The 17,372-nt window shown below is 37.8% G+C and overlaps 1 protein-coding gene across 1 annotated transcript in view; it reads right to left on the bottom strand.

Annotated features, from left to right (window-relative positions):
• Positions 1–15,223, bottom strand: part of TNIP3 (TNFAIP3 interacting protein 3) — a 73,857-nt gene extending 58,634 nt beyond the window's left edge. The window contains exon 1 of the mRNA XM_082389691.1: positions 2,453–15,223. Within this exon, the coding sequence (XP_082245817.1) occupies positions 2,453–2,563 (111 nt within the window). The 5' untranslated portion in view covers positions 2,564–15,223. The remainder of the gene's footprint in view (positions 1–2,452) is intronic.
• Between the last annotated feature and the right edge of the window lie 2,149 nt (positions 15,224–17,372).

Genomic DNA, 17,372 nt, shown 5'->3' on the forward strand with positions numbered 1-17,372 from the left:
GTCAGTGAAGGTGAGTGAGAAGAAAAGATCAGAAGGAAAAAGGAGGGTGTTGAGGGATATTTTTATAGATGTAAGTGGAGTAAGACATTTTAAGAAAGTTGAATTAGTGAATAGTATCAAATGCAGATGGGAGGACAAGTGAAAAATCAGATGCAAAATGACCGTGGATTTATCAGGGTAGAGCTTATTAGTGCTGTGATAAGGGGCTGGAAAGTCTTGGACGTCATGATCAATAAGCTTGGCTATCATGTACTAGAGTGAGTTAGAACATTACCCCTAAAATGGGGCCGAGGGAGGGATAAATTAGGAGTTTGGGATTAACAGATACATAGTACTATATATAAAATAGATAAATAACAAGGACCTACTGTATAGCACAGGGGACTATATTCAATATCTTGTAATAACCTATAATGGAAAATAATCTGGAAAAGAATATATACATGTCACTTTGCTGTACACCTGAAACTAACACAACATTGTAAATCAACTGTACTTCAATAAAAAAGTAAAAAATAAAAAAAAATCATACTTAATGGTGAGAAAGAAAGAACATTACCCATAAAATAATATAAGGTCTCATAAATGTTTAAAGTTGAGGAGAATTAAGCTGGCAAGAGGTGATGGAGAGATTGAAGATTTAGGAGTCCAAACACTCTTTAGTGACTGGTGTTATTAAGTGGTCCTCACTGCTACTCAGCAACTAATTTTAGTTTTGCACCTCTCTCCTGTCTCTCAGTCTCTCAATGGCCATTTCATATCTTCCCTTATGTTAACCACTGAACTTCACGTTTACCCTCGCATTCTCTGTAGATGTCTTTCCCTCACACTTCACATCAGCCAGGTACCTGTTCTCCTTTGCCTGGATATGTATCAGAAAATGAGCCAATTTCATCAACAAAGTGATAGGGGAAACAGTATCTTAAAGAGAGGTAGAAGTTCCAGTTAAGTCCCCAGAACAGAGCGAGCTAATTTCCAAGATGGTAGCAATAAGGATGGAGAAGAGGTCTTTACCATATAAGGAGGAATCCAGAAAACAAAATGAACGGAATGGGGAGGGAAGTCAGTCAAATGAGTCTTGGGGGCTGATAATCAGAGAATATGCAGATCAGGGTACCGGAGGGGATTCAAATTCTCATCATTAAATTTCTTTCCGGGATTAGACAAGATGGCCACTACAAAAAAGCACACATTTCGTGAAGGAAGGAAGTCTTAACTGGGAGTTAAGAGGTATGTGTATGGGGGTGGGAGTGAGAAGAGAAGAAAGAAAAGCCTCCTTGCCCCTCATCATTAGCAGAGAGTCATTTCTAACTTTGAAAAGCAATACTTCTTTTTCAGGGAGAAGTGGGAAGAACACACACCATACTATTTGGTCATTAAATGAATGAAAGAGTTATAGGAATATCCACAACATTTTATTAAGTGAAAAAAGGTGAGTTTAACAAAACAGAGTGCGCACATGTGTGTGTGTGTGTGTGTGTGTGTGTGTGTGACAGAAGGAGACACACAGACAGACCCCAAATGCTGAGAGAGGCTCTCTAGGAGCTGTGGGCATGGAGGGGATTTCAGAGGCTGATACATGTTTGGTGAGGCCTGAGGCTTATACAATTCCAGGACCTCCTTTAAGAGAAAAAGACACAAATCTGTGAATGCTCATTAGTTACAAAAGTAAATATTTGTTTAGGGGAATCCAAGCTTAATTAGCTCCACAGTAAATCTGTCTCTACATGATTTTTATAGTATTCTCTATGCTTAGTATAGCTTTTCCACAAGGAGCATGAATTATTTTAGAACTAAGAAACAAAGCAGAAGTTATGTCAATGTTTTTAATGTCAGCCATGCTCTCTAATTTACTTACATTAGATCTCTTTTGAAATGATCATTAGAGACGGTTTCTAATCAGAAGGGCTGCAGAGCTTAAGAGCTTATGTTGTCATTTATGATGTATTTCTAGAAAGTCATGCACAAAATTCCTAGCTTGAGCTTACCCTTGAATTTTCTTTGCTTACATAAAGCACCATAGACAAATATCCTAAAACAAGAGGAAAGTCAAAGTCAAACAACTTCTCTAATCAGGAAAACCTTGTTCTTTCATCAAAAAAATGGCCATGAGTTGTGCAGACTTTCGTAACCCAGTGTAAGTGGGTTTACCAAAACGAGGTTAGCGCCTCCCAGTAAAAGAGCTGTCGCTGCATTAAGCGTTCTTTCTTGCGGCTTGAGCTCTGCTTCCCCTGGTATCATGCTTTAAACTGGAAGGAGCTTCTGCTGAGGGTTTCCTTGGTAACAGGAAGTGACTGTGTATGAGAAGTTGGTACTGGTTCACTTTGTCCTCTCAGCCGTCAAGGAAGTGCGTTACTGTAAATGATTTGGGGACCGTCCCCACGCATCCTTCTCGGCGAGCACGCCGCTGAAGGGTGTATTGAGAAAACGTCGAAAGAAGATGTTTTCTTACCTTCACAGAACACGGACTTCTGTGACTCGGCACTGGCCCCGGGGTGACCCCTCTGGGATCAGGAGAAGCATTCCTCTCAATCAGATCACAGATTTTATTATCCAGCTCCATGCTTTCACATCTGCCCAGGGGACATGGGAAAGTCACATTTTACAAAGGTAATTAAAAATGATTATAATTTTGTGAACGATGTGGAGGTGTTATTAGTGTATGATATCCCTCTAAAATCTCCAGTTCTCTAATTTCATTCTGTATTCATTAATTGCTGCCATTAGAGAACTTTAAAGAGTGTTGGAGTTTAATTTTCACTTACTTGCACATTTATTCTAAGTAATCAAGTAAGATACAGGCAAGTTTAGGGATTTTCACAGTCTGATAACGATGACCAGAACTGAGCATTCCCAGCAAGCCCGGTGCTTTACATCCATTTTCTTATTCAGTGGGTACAACACTCCGTTACCGTAGTCAGCATTACCTGCGTTATACAGATGCGCAAACTCAGGCTCAGGAAGTTAAATAACTTACTAATTTACGTGAAATCGCACTGCAGAACATTGGCAGGACCAAGATCAGACTCAGATCTGTAGGGTTCTATGGCCTGTCTCTTGGCTATGTTTGCTGTATGTCTTCAATTAAACTGAGAACAAATCCCTAAGGAATTATTTGCCACCAAATGGAAATATTATATGAGAGTCAAAGAGTATCTGCAAGTTACCTTAAAAAGAACTTAGTCCAACTTGCATCATTTATCTGAGAACCAGAATGAATTGCTTACATTCCCATGACTATTAAGAGGTAACATCAAAATTTAAATCAGATTTTCTGACTCCAGTCCATTTTTCTTTCCATTATATCATGTTGGCATGATGGAGAAATCTTCTCATTAAAAACACAATTCAAGAGAAAAATGCATTCATTTTGTGATTTTTCTTTACATATATATATATTTTTGTCTTCCTCATCATTTTTCATCCCTTAAAAACAACCCCTTGGATTGGGGTAGGAGTTTTTTCAGGAATACTTCTTAAAGTTGTCTCCAAGTAAAATAAATATGTAGGTGGATGACCTAATGGCATGTCCATGTGGCAGAGGTTGCTTGGGCTGTCTGCCCAACCCTCTGCCTTCTTTGAGAGTGGCTCCCAGGAAAAGGCTCTGACAGCCATGCTTGCTGACCTCACTTGTTTGGTTATAGCTGATTGGACCAAGCGTAAACAACTGATTCCAGCTTGGCCAATGAGATTCTCTTCTGTGTGCAGAGGGAGCCAAGAATGAAGCAGCTGGGTAGGGAAAGGCAGAGCTGTGAGACAGAGTCTTGGCAATTTTCTAGTCCTGAATCTACCCTTTCTAAGGCATGACTGCCTTCCTACCCTTATATTCTGCTAATCATCCCATATCTTTATAATGAATTATCTCTGTCTTTTTTTTTTTAAGCTGGCTTTTTGGTGTCTGTTATTTGTAATAGAAAAAAAAATCTCTAAATAATACACCTTAACCCTCATATTTCTATTTATTCTTTCTCTTGGGCTGTGAAATATCTGTACCTCACGTCCCACATATGATGCCACCATATACAACAAACTACTGGGTGTACGGTAAAACCCTTCAAGGCCCAAAAGTTTGTATATGTGTAGCGTTGAGTTTGGACCTATCCTCAAGGTTTCCCACAACTCTCTGAGAAGAGTCACAAAATTCCTTTAATAACTGCCCCAAATCCTTCAGGTTAATTAGATTCTCAATTAATTAATTAGTCCTATGGAATTGGACTAGACTGAATGTTAAGCCCCTGAGGCAGCTTTCTGACTTATTCTGAACCACACTTACCTGCCAAGAGGTCACAATACTTCCCAGTACTACATTCCTCTGTGGCAAACATGTTACTGAGCCCAGCCCCCAGAGGGGATCGTTTAGATACGACCCACTGTGACCTCCAAGTCCCCAAATGATTGGGCTCCCTTGCTATGTTTCTGAGCTCATCGTCCGCTCCCCTCCGCCCTGCCTTTTTCTTCCAGGCACACTTGCCCCATCACAGTTTATTGAACATGCCAAGCATGCTTCCCACACTGGGGCTTGGCGTTTGCTGTTTCCTCCACACGTCTTGCTCTCCCCATGCCATTCAGGGCTTGTCTCAACTGTTACTTTATCAAGAAAGCATCTGCTGACAAACCTATCTAAAATAGCTTTCTCACACCCATCACTAATGACCCTTAATTCTGTCTAATTTTCTCAGAAGTTTTTTATTACCTTGATTTCTTATTTGTTTACTGTTCTTCTTCCCACCCCAATATAGGCCTCATATATGTCCCATGAAAGAAGGGTGTTTGGGGCTTCCCTGGTGGCGCAGTGGTTGAGAATCTGCCTGCTAATACAGGGGACACGGGTTCGAGCCCTGGTCTGGGAAGATCCCACATGCCGCGGAGCAGCTGGGCCCGTGAGCCACAACTACTGAGCCTGCGCATCTGGAGCCTGTGCTCCGCAACGAGAGAGGCCGCGATAGTGAGAGGCCCGCGCACCGCGATGAAGAGCGGCCCCCGCTTGCCACAACTAGAGGAAGCCCTCGCACAGAAACGAAGACCCAACACAGCCAAATAAATAAATAAAAATAAATAAATAAATAGTAATTTAAATTAAAAAAAAAGGGTGTTTGCCTGCTTTTATTCACTGCTCTTTCCTGGCACATAGTATGACCTCCCTCAATAAATGTTATTGAATAAAAGTGACGCTGTGATGAAGTTTAATTCAAAACATTAACTCAAATCTAACAGTAAATTAGATGCTTATTTAAAATGTATGCAAATAACCTCAAACTCATAGGACTGATAAAGTGGAGGCACAAATCGTTAAGCATGGAAACATTAATGGCAGCTATAGAATGGGCACGTGAGCTTAGTTATTACTGCCTTCGTGGCTGCCTTGTGCTTTTATCCTTGAATTCTGTGCCTTCTTCAATATTCAATAATAATTCATTGAGTATCCACTATTGCAGGGTTCTGACTTTTTGCAGGAATAATCACAATCCACGATGATCCCCAAACTGTTTGGACTTTAGTGGTGAACCTGCTTAGAGGCCAACAGCCACCCTTTCCTTTCTTGTTGGGACAGGTGAGTGAATGTTCTGCCTCAGAGCAGGGGCCCTGCCCCCTCTCTTGTGAGTGGGGTTCACACATGTCCCTCAGAACAATAGCCAAAGAGCGAGGGGCCCCTGTGGGGCTTGTGGGTTCCTGAACTTGGAGCAGAGTGAGCCTCAGGGTGGAGACCACAGCTGCGGTGACTTCGGCCACCCTAGAAAGAGAAGTGACGGCAAAGCGGAAGAGAAGCACATGGTGGTGAATGGAGGCGGGGAGCTTCCAGTCACACCTATGGAGATGGCGGGTCTCGGCACCTAGGAACCCAGCTGGGAGCTGAAAGGACAGGGGAGGGATGGAGCTCCAGGGATTATATCTCAGTCGGGACTCAGGGCTTCTCTGTCTTCTCATTGCCATTGTCACAGCCGTTGTCCCAATAATGAGTATGCCTCAGAACTTACATATGAAACCTCTGAAAGAAGCATTATGTTGCAGAAGAAAGTAGAAACTAAGTTTTTTAGGGTTGAACATAACAGTGGGACCTAGGGTAAGTCCCCCATCTTCTATGAGTCCTATTAGCCTGGTTTATAAAAATAATGCTGTACCGTGAGGCTGTCCGTAGGGTTAGTGATAACATGGGTACAGTGCACTTTGCCAGGCATGCTGTAGGTACTTAATAATTGATATCACTGTTATTATTCTGAGGGTCCGGCACAGTTACCAAACATTCTAACAAATGAGACTGGAAAGTAGGAACCATAAATTTAGTATATTGCTGAAAGGAAAAATAATTTAAAAAGCACAAACATTTTAATTTGGTTAAAAAAATAATCAAAAAGTTTAGCTGCACCTTGCTTAAAAGACAGCCTTGCTACCTACCTGGGTTTTATGAAATTCTTAGCAAATCTTTTAGATTATTCTTTAATATAAGAATTTAGTGAATGAAAATATACTTATATTCTGTCTTTAACTTGTGAAATTCATTATGTTTCATGAAATTCAATTGGCCTTAATTTTACAGAAGAGAATACTATTTATCTAGGTTTATTTCTTTCTTAGAAAGCTCAAAATTGTGACAATTGAGAGGCAGAATTAATTAAAGTTTGTAAGCTCTGCTTTCCTCTTTAGATCACTAAATAATTGCATGCAACATATAACACTGTATGTAACATTAGGACCCAAGGTTTGGAGTATAGTAAAAAAAGAAAAACGCTCTACCAAACTTTTAAACACAAATAGAACACATCCTACATAACCTTGCATTAGTTTTACTGGGTCCATATTATCCTCACCTGGGATCTGTTCCCTGATTCTACTCAACTGATTAGGTGAGGGGTATGGCTCCAGATATCTGTGCTCTGGGCCCTACCCCTTAATCATCCTTATTTTTTAATTATGTAACTTGAGACTTAGTGAAGTTAAGTACCTTTTTTTAAGGTCACTTGACTTATAAGGGGCAGGGTAAGAATGCGCTCTGAAGCCCATGACTTTTTAAGCTACCTTTGGGTTGCTAGTGATTTTAGGAATTGTCACTACAGCAAGACCATAGACGACTGTGTTATTCCCAAATAACTGGGTTTAGGTTTTCCATTGTGATGGGCATTTCTGCTTCAGTGCCAAAGAAAACAACTTATTGGTGCCTGCAACTGAAAGGTAGCTGACTTATAAAGTCCGATATCAGGAGAGGGTTGGGAGACAAGCTATAAGGACCAGGTGCTTCACTGATGGTCTTTTACAAGCCTCCTTGTTTTTCTAAGCTGGGAATTATGGACCAGGGTCCAGGATGAAATGCGGGGGGTCCATGAGTCATCCCAAATCAAATTAAGTACAGAATTATATATATATTATAATATATGTGTTATATGCTCATTGTCTCTTTCTGAAGAGAGGGTCTATATTTTTTTCGACCTCCCAAAAAAGCTAAAAATCACTGACCCATCTTGAGTTATTGCCATGAGTGACCACTTTAAATTCAAATCTCATCGTGGCTTTCTTTGTCCAAGAGTACACTTTGATTTAAAAAAATATATTCTTTTTACCATGGAAGAACTATGAAAATTCAAAAATGACTCTTAAATAAATCTTTATTTGAGGTGGCGTCCTTGTGAAATCGCAAGTGAACAGGGAATTATAGAGGCAGTATTGTTAGGCTAAGAGTTTTCCAAGATGATGGTGACAAAATTCAATGAAGTCCAATAAATCCCTGTTAGATCCTTGGCTCATTCGTTGCTTGTCTTAAACTTACGTGGATATAAATCTCCTATGTTACTATTGCTCCTTCCTACCCTTCATTCAACAAGAATAAATCAACCTAGAAAGTAAATAGAAATGATATTAATGTGAATTAGATTTTACCAATAGGATAATAGGTTAGGCCAATGTGACCATGAAGCTTATTCTACAAATAGTTTTCCCTATGTTATGTATGATGTGTGAACTCTTTTTCCCCTAGACTACCCTGGGGAGGTAACAATCTGCCCAGTAACCCAGCAACCAGAGAGATCAGGGAAAGAGGTGAATGAGTTGCCAGTATATCTGGAGCCCTCAGACTTTTATTACATATTCAAGGGTCTCCAGTACAGATGCCTCCAAAAAATTATCCAATAAAGCGAAGTCTTCGTATGCCATCGTTTAATACGCTCACGCAAGGATTATTATTTAAATTTTACCATTTGATTAGAGCCAGGACATTGTTAATTTCTAGAATCCTCTCTGGCAGAAAAGATAATCTCAAAGTTTATGATTTACTGCCTCTTAGGGAATTACCATTTTTGTATCTAATCTAACATCTTATTCTAACATTCCTTTATTAAATTGCCTGTAAATACCCAGCTCTTCAAATGTTCTTTGAATGAGCTTTCTTATCTTTCTGGATACCTCATTAATTAACGAGTTGAATTAAAACTGTGAGCATATGTTCATTTTATATTTGTAGGACGGTTGTATTTTTAAGTTTTTGTGCCTTGTACATTAACATCACTGGATATCTATACTTTAAGACCATGGAACTTCCGCTTACCGATAATGACTTCAGGTGAACACACAACCCCAAAACCCCACCAGACTTGGTTTCTATGGTTACATGCTGTGCTTGCCTCATTAGTATTGGCAAGCAGTGTAAATTCCTAAAGAAAACAATTACACTCAATAGACAAAACAGAAACCACAATCTTGGAAATAACCTGAAGATCATTTAATTCCTCTCCTGCATTTAGAAGGCAGAGAAATGAGGCTCAGAGGGGTTAACTGGCAGATAGCAAAGCCAGGGCGAGAATTAAGGACACTAGTGTTCTTTCTTCCTCTGCACACTCACCCTCCTCAAATGTCCACATTTTCTCCCAGCCTGCCGCCAAGGTCACATGTTATGCTTTGATCTTATGTCATAAGCCAAGTCTTTTTAGGGAAGATTCCGGAGAACAAAGTTTTCAAATACAAGACAAGGAAGAATCAATAGCATGTTCTTCTATAATGGAAACACTTCCAGATGTTCAAAGACTAGGAATCGCAACCGTTGGGGACCCAGAATGAAAAGTGTTGTCTAAAATACTATAATCAAGCCGTGACTTTTAGGTTTTACTATTTGTTATTGTGATTAGTACTCTGAGTGTGCTACTGGCTATAAGAGGGAGAAACAGATGACTCAATAAAGACTCAATAAAGAAGTTACTCTGTGTAAATGTGCTTTAGATCCACAAGTCATGGTGTCTTAATTATTTCGTAATTGGGAGCTTTAACAGTTGTGGTTTAAAGAGGTAATGGAAGAGAAAAGATTTGCTCACAAAATTTTCAGAGTAGCATTGGCCTCGGGGAAGAGTGAATATTTCTAGAGTTCAACCCAAGGCTATGTGGCTTAATAATTTAAATAAACGTCTAAAGATGGTCTTTGCGTGTCTGAGACAAAAGCCTGGAGGATAGGGATATTCCTTATAAACATGGACTCTGTTACTGCCCTCAGTCTGCTTTCTTGGTTGGATCCCTATTTATCTCCTCTCTGCTTTTTGTGATGTGCCAGGTCGCTGAGCTGATGCCACATACCCCAGCCAAACCTCTTGTGGCCGCTTCCTGGAGGAACGCGTGGACAGAGGAGCCAGATTGGAGTGGAGATAAGGTGCAGCTGCAGGTGTTGTTCAGACCGCAAAAGGTTACAGGTGAGCATAGTTCTGTAGAAAACACATCTTCCTATAACTACCCTACGGAGTTAAGGTTTGGCCATCTTACTGGAACTATCCTGCGCCAGTGAAACATTCTCGTTCACAAGGGCAGAGTGACAGATGAGACAGGATACAGCGTCTATGAATACACACTGTTTCGACAGGAGATATTGTGATACATGCAAACCTTGGCCTTTTCGTCTGGCTGAATGTTAGCCATTGTGCAGTTCTCACCTTAAGTATGGGAGCGTGACAAGACCCTAGATTGCATGAGGTGTTCCAACTATGTATTTCCATAGCAACGTGTATTTCCTACATTAGGCAGCTTATTACACTTGATTGTAATTGCATGTTTACTCACATGTATCCTCCATTAGATTAGAAACCCCTGGAGGCAGGCTCGGGTTTGGCTTGCTTATCATTGTAACTCCAGAGTCTCAGAGTGATTATGAAATGTTTGACAAGAGAACAGATAGTCAAGAACAACCAGGTCTGAGGTCAACGAGGATGCCAGGTAGTCCTGAAGGAGGGGACGCTTGTATTAAAAAGTCACGTGTAGGCTGCTCATCTGTTCTCTCTAGATGCGTTCTCTCCATGGGATCCATATGATTTCTTCCCTCCTCATCTCAGTAGTCAGCCTCTGGGAGAAGGAGCTGACAAAGTCCTAACAGCTATGGAGATTGTAACAGGGGACACAACTTTCTGCTACAAGCCATAGAGCTTTAGGCATCAGCAAGCAGGGTTCTGGAGGGATTTCGGAGTTGTGGAGTCCTTCCAAATTCCCTGGAATCAAACCTGTAGTCAGGTTGATGCTTGAGAAGAAATATAAATCAGGATAAAATCTTGTCCGAGGGCAAGTGGTAAGCATGATTCTCTCCTCTCCTAGCAAGTTTTCTGAGTTTTTATTGAGAGAAAAATGACACCGTTTTTAGGTCTTAGATCTGCTGGATAGACTGAAACCTGGAACACCAAGGTTTGTTAGGATGTGAGTTTCTCTACCCCAGGGAGCAGGGACCCTGTTGGAGGAACAGCAGAAAAACGAAGAAGTCATGCAAATATTGCTACTCTCCCTACTATTTATTACGGGGTTGAAAACACACAAAATACACCCTCTAACAGGGATACAGGAGGGACATAGCTTGAGAGCTTTATGGGTCAATAGGGGATAGATTCCTTGGTGTTTTTGTTACTATTTTTTTTAATATGGCAGACTATCATGAAGGTTGTTCTTTATTTACTTAAAATTCCATTCTTTTGAAGAAGCAGAGACTATAAAAAGTGAATACTCTTAAAGATTCAGGTGATAGGAAACATAATTCCCAACCAGCATTGTGAATAAGTTAAGCCTCTAGTTTCAGGTCAAGAAAACCTTGGCATTTTAGCGTTTGTATCACGCAGTTAAAGCTTTTGCACATTGTTCTGCAGAGTAAATATGCTCATACTGATTTATTGAAAACAAAATTAAACTAGCTATACATGCAGAGCAAAATTATATATTTTATTGTGAATGTAAAATGATGGCAGAGAATGCCACCCCAAAATATGCCACTTAAGCATAAGGATTATTTTGAACAAAAGATACTTGAAAAACAGCAAATACAAAAAGAGCATTCTGATCTTCCCTTTTTCTTCCTGAAAACAGGAGATAAAACTCCCTTGTGAAAGATGTCCCTCTATACTAGGAAGAAAGAAGCATTCTTATCATCAAGGATGGGAAATTAAGACGAAGAGAAATCTGTACAAACAGACCTTGTTAAAATAATTCTTATCTTCCTTTAGCCTCATCATATGTTTCACTTTTCCCTAATTGTCTTTCTTTGATCAATTTAGTATAAAAGCATTTTATACTAGGTTTTGCCATTCCTTTGGGTCTTCATTTCCTAACCTCTTAGGCTCCCATGTCACCAAAACCTTGTTTGTGCGATTTTCTCCTATTAAGCTGTCTTTTCTTGCAGAGCCCATTCAAGAATTTTCCTCCCCTACACTGTTCTTGGAAATAAGCATTTCAACAGGAACATTAAATTATATATTTTACAATTGTATCTATATCAAAAAAGCAAAGTAGATAAATTAGATCTGGTTACACTCATCTGATATAACCACATTTTGGTGTCACCTATAGTTTTCCTTTAACTTATCAAAATGTACCTCTCAAATCTCTTCTTTACACAACACCAAGTTGTGACATTCTCTAGGAAGACTGGAAGACTAAATTTTGAGTCATGTCTAATTATAATATTTTCCCTAGTATCTCATTGCTGTTTAATATTGACTATGTATTTAGGTAAAAAATATGATCAAATAAAACAATATTATCTTAAAACTATTCTCTTAACTCAAATCTATATTGTTATAGCTGAATTTCATTCAGACAAATATTTGAAAGGACTTTTTTAAGGAACAGCCATTGGTAAAATAATTTTATTCGAATTATTTTAAATTATTGCAAAGAAGGTGAGAAAGTGATACTTTCAATAACTATAGCTGAAGTATAAAGTAATTTAGACCCCCATATACTTGAGAGCTGTATAAAAATTTTATAATAGGAGAAGTAGTTTACCTTTCTATTTACTTGATCTTTAAGTAATACTTATTTAAACGATATCAGTTTAAATGTGAATTTTTCACATCTGTGTTGGAGTTTCATTTCAAGATGTGACTACAGTTCTCGATTTTAATTCACCAGCAGTTTTGAAGTTTGCAGCAGTACATAAAAGGTACAGAGCCAAGTGAGGCGGTTTACAAGCTGAATCTACAGCTGATTCGCCTATGGATGGTGAGGAAATAATGGAATAAATTATGGAGACATTTCTTCTGCATAAAATTTTTGGGAGATTTCAGATTTGGCAATAGCTTTACCAAAAGTTACAAACTGACATATGACAATTTGATGTCTTATCTTGTGATCACGTGTCTCAATTCTCTTGTCTAGCTGATAAGGTGGGAGCCACTTTTTTGTTGGATCCCTTGCATTAGTTTTGTTAGAGGTGGTACATAATACACTGAATCAAATCATGATGAGTTATTAGTATGCGTAGAGTAAACCTACGTATTGAATGAGAACTGCTTCTGAAAACTTTCTGCAGAGCTATGTTATAAATAGGTTCATTTGCAGTTGGAAATATTGCATTGATTAAATGGTGCCTCTAGAGGGCACTCTGCATTCAGTTCAGGTAGAAACTAGTTTCTGAAGTTGCTCACATTTTCTGTTATGATATTTATTTTGAATTTTGAGGTCAGCAGAAAGAGAGAGAAGTGTATGGTGTGTACATTTGTAATAATTGTAGCTTGTTTTTTTTACCGAATTTTAAACTTTTAATAAAAATTTTCTTTCTTTTTTAATAAAGTTCTGTTTTTTTAAAAATTTGCAGCCGTTGTTTAACATTTATGTAATAGACTTACACCGAATAGCTTTCCTACTATAGTGGTAAGTTAACTTTGTTAAAGATTGAAATGGTCCATATTCATTTTCTTTCTCTTTTTTTTTTCAGTGTTCATATGGATGTGAAATTGATGAGCCTAGAATTTCTTTTTGTGCCAGAAATTAGGAAATACTTAAAGAACTGGTTAAACATGGGACAATTTCACATCAAAATAAGTAATGATAAAAATGCATTATAACTCATTAAATAAAATAGGATTAGTTAATTTATACTGATAAAAAATTTAGAAATAGACATAAATGGGGACAGGAGAAATCTTTTTTCTTTACATTAGAATACCTACTAATAAATGTAGAAGAAATTATGGTATCAGAAATTCACTATTCAGCCATCATAGTAATAATTTAAATAGGAAATATTAATGGATGCTAAAACTCATGCCTGAAATTTTGATGAGGAATGGGATCTTTACATCATTTCATAGGCTCTCCCTCCCCCAATACTTAGCTAATACTAAAGGAAATACAGAAGAGTAGCTTTACATTGGAGAATATTGGCAGACTCCACCTTAATGAAATGATCAAGAATAAAATCACCTGTAATGAGAAAAATCCAAACTGACCATCTGATAAGATGCATCAAAACATAGCTTCACATCTGTGGTATTCCTGCTAAAAATGTATAAAGTGTTAGGTCATGAAAGTCAAGCAAAGACTGGTAAACTGTCCGAGGTTGAAAGAGGCTAAAAATCATGAAAACTACATGCAATCTATGATCCTGGATGGGATCCTTCTTTTTCTAGGAAAGACACGAACAGAATAATTGGCAAAAACTTGAATGGCTTCGAGGATTATATGATAGTATTGTAACAATGTTCATTTTCTGATTTTGATGCAAAGGGGATCAGAATTTGCCACCCTCAAAATATGCCACTTTGATATGAAGATTATTTTGAGCTGAAGAATCAACAAGTACGGTAAGAGTTATCTGCCCTCCTTGATCTCCCTAAAAGCAGGGCATAAATTTCCTTTTGTGAAGGTGGCATAAATTTTGCCCTTTTTCTATACCAGGATGAGAAGAATAACTCATCACCGGAGATCAAAACCCGGCAACCAAAATGAGTCTGCATAAACAAACCTTACTAAAATAGCCCATATATTTCCTAGTTTCTTCCATACAATTTATTGTCCCCTGAAGCCCAAACACTATTTCCTTTGCTAAGAAGGGTATAGAAGCTCCTGAGTCTAACTTCTTCTTTGAATTTCATTTCTTTTCGTGAAATCCCATGAAAATACAAATATTAATAAGTGTGTATTGCTTTTCTCCTGTTAATCAATCTTTGTCAGTTAAATTAGCAGGCCCCCCGACACTGAACCTAAGAGGGTAGAGGAAAAGTTTTTCTTTCTTGTGGTTACATGGGAGAATGTCTTTGGTTATAGGAAATGCACACGAAATAATCCAGTGTTAATTTATTTCTGAATGGCTCAGTTAAAATTTAAAAAAAAGATCTTGATACACTTAGAAATTCTTGGGAGTTTGAAATTATTTTAAAATAAAAAAGTACATAAATATTAAACCTAAAAAATAAAATCGGTTTGACACTTTATCTTATACTCAATGTAGAAATCATCTTATGAAAATGAAATTAGCATTTCATTATATTGCAGAAACTAAGATACAGGCCAATAAATCTTCTTTGAGATTTGTGAAATTAGTGCAAACTGAAACAAAGCAAAGATGATTTAGTGTTTTGCTTTTCTAAGAGAATGTGGAAGAAGAGCATTTGTGTGAATCAAATTACTTTGATAGTCTGTTCTAGCCCAAGGATTCCAAAAATGAAATGAGTTATTTCCACCATAATATTTAAAGCCCAAGTAGGAAAAAACACAAAATAAATAAACAAAACTCCCAAACCTTGAATGTCTTCATCTTTGCTCTGTAATGTCTGACATTTCACCTCCCTGTGGACTTCTCATAATAAACATATTGAAAATTGTTGAAATCCTCAGATTATAGAAGCCTGCCTTTGGAAATGTGGGTTAGTGCTAAAATCCATGCACAATAGAAAAAGAAAAAACCCAAACTCAGAAAGACTTTTTTTCTCATTTAATTCAGCAAATATTTCTTTAAAACTTCTTTATGTAATAAAGTCCATTAACCTTCAAGAGCCTATGTCCTCATGATTTTTTTTTTTTTTTTTTTTTGTCCTCATGATTTTGCGTGAGATTCCAAAAGAAAGAAATGTGCATAAAGGGAGATATTTTTCTTTCATTACTTTTTTTTTTAAACACGATATGACCTTTGGCATCAAGGAAGAGCACAGGGGTTTAAAGTGGATTTTTAGGGACTTCCCTGTTGGTCTGGTGGTTAAGAATCCGCCTTCCAATTCAGGGGATGTGGGTTCAATCCCTGGTCGGGGAACTAAGATCTCACATGCTGTGGCACAACTAAGCCTGCATGCTGCAACTACTGAGCTTGCACGCCACAACTAGTGAGCCCGTGTGCTGCAACTACAGAGCCCACATGCTCTGGAGCCTGTGCGCCACAACTACAGAAGCCCGTGCTCCGAGCGCCACAACTAGAAAGATCCCGCATGCCTCAACTAAGACCTGATGCAGTCAAAAATAAAATAAATAAATAAATAAATAAAATGGATTTTAATCACAGCATTATTTTTAGATTCAAAAACTATAAAATAAAACTATTGTTGACCTTGTGTATTTCTGAGTAGAGAGAATGGATCATTTATTCTGAGTGAAATGGAAAAAAACCCACTGGTTTCTCTTTGTTATAAAACATCAAATCATTGAATTGGAAGGAAATTATCAAGGGTCATGATTATGCGAGAAACCAGCAAAGTGAAACAGTTATTTGGTGTACATTGTTTTTTGTTCTTCAAACATCTTTACAGGATTGACATAAAAGCAATTCAGGTATTTGTATAAATGCAACTACACAAAGACTAGAGGAGGCATTTCTAAAACTGGGTAAGTTAGAATACTTGGCAGAAAAAGCAAATCTCACATTTAACTGGTATTTTCGAGATGAAGTGAAAAAAAAAATTCATCTCTAAAGGCCAGGTAGCATTCTGTAGTGAAAACAAGACCAGCAGGTAGGTGAGGTGACATTGTTCTTATGAGTGATGACAGAATAGATGGGAAACAGTAGCATTCTACTAAAAAAATGACATTCACCCTTACTTACCTGACACTTGTTGAAATATATACAAACACACAGTCCCCTGGCCAGGCTAGTCACAGCGATGGCAGCGTCTACTGAGCCAGGCACTGCACTAAGCACTGTATATGCTTTATCCCATTCACTGCATAGAAGGCCTCCTTGAGGTAGGAACTGCTTCCCCTGCCTTACAGTTGAGGAAACTGAGGTGCACAGAGATGAAGTAACTTGCCCCAGGTGAGCTCTTCTCATTGCATTTCATTGAGCAGAGCTTTTGTGTAGATTGCCAAAGGTAAAGAATTAGAAGAGATCACCTATTCTAATACTGGTGGAAACAGATCTTTTTAATAAACAGTTCATTTTTCTATATAAGTACTTTTCTAAAAAAAAAAGACAGTAAGAAAAGAAAGGGCCACATACGATGTTCGGTTTTTAAGAGTTAAAAATTAAGAACTGGTTCAGGAAGTAATTGCGCGTGCTTGACTGTGCAATGGAGATCATAATGCAATTAAATTCAGAATTCCAGTGAAATTTGGAAAACTAAAGAATTGGTCAGACTCAGGAATGAAAAATGGGATTATAAATAGCCAGGGAAAAGTATTTAGTTGTGAAGACAAAAAAAATTAATAATTACTTAAAAATATACATTCATATCAAATATAAGTATGCATATCTAGTAGCATTTTCAGTAATAAAGATTTTTATAATTATTATAATAGTAATACAACTTTAGTATAGAATAAAATCGTGGTAAATTTACCCTTTTCCTTTCTATGCACATACATATTTTTGTAAATTGGGACTAGGGGTATATAAAGTATTGTATTTTTTTTTCTGATTAATATATCATCAGAGTATTAAAGGCCTTTCCTTCAGTAAAGAGATCCATGAGTAGCATAGAAATTCAATTTAAAACATTCAAGACCAAATATGAACAGACTCGGGTCAAAGTATTAGGCTTAATGAACTTAAACCAGTTAGAAAGTTATCAGTACAACGTAAAAGTTGTGCTCATCAAGTAGATGGCAGTTCAGAGTTAAGAAACTTGATTTTTGACTTAACTGTTAAAGATTTTGAGTGTCCCTTAACATCTAGGGCCAAGCTTAAGTACACATAAGATCTAGTCTAAGCCTAGCTATAAAGCTAA

Source organism: Balaenoptera borealis (assembly GCF_965194805.1).
Source record: "Balaenoptera borealis genome assembly, chromosome: 4".
Taxonomy (NCBI): Eukaryota; Metazoa; Chordata; class Mammalia; order Artiodactyla; family Balaenopteridae; genus Balaenoptera; species Balaenoptera borealis.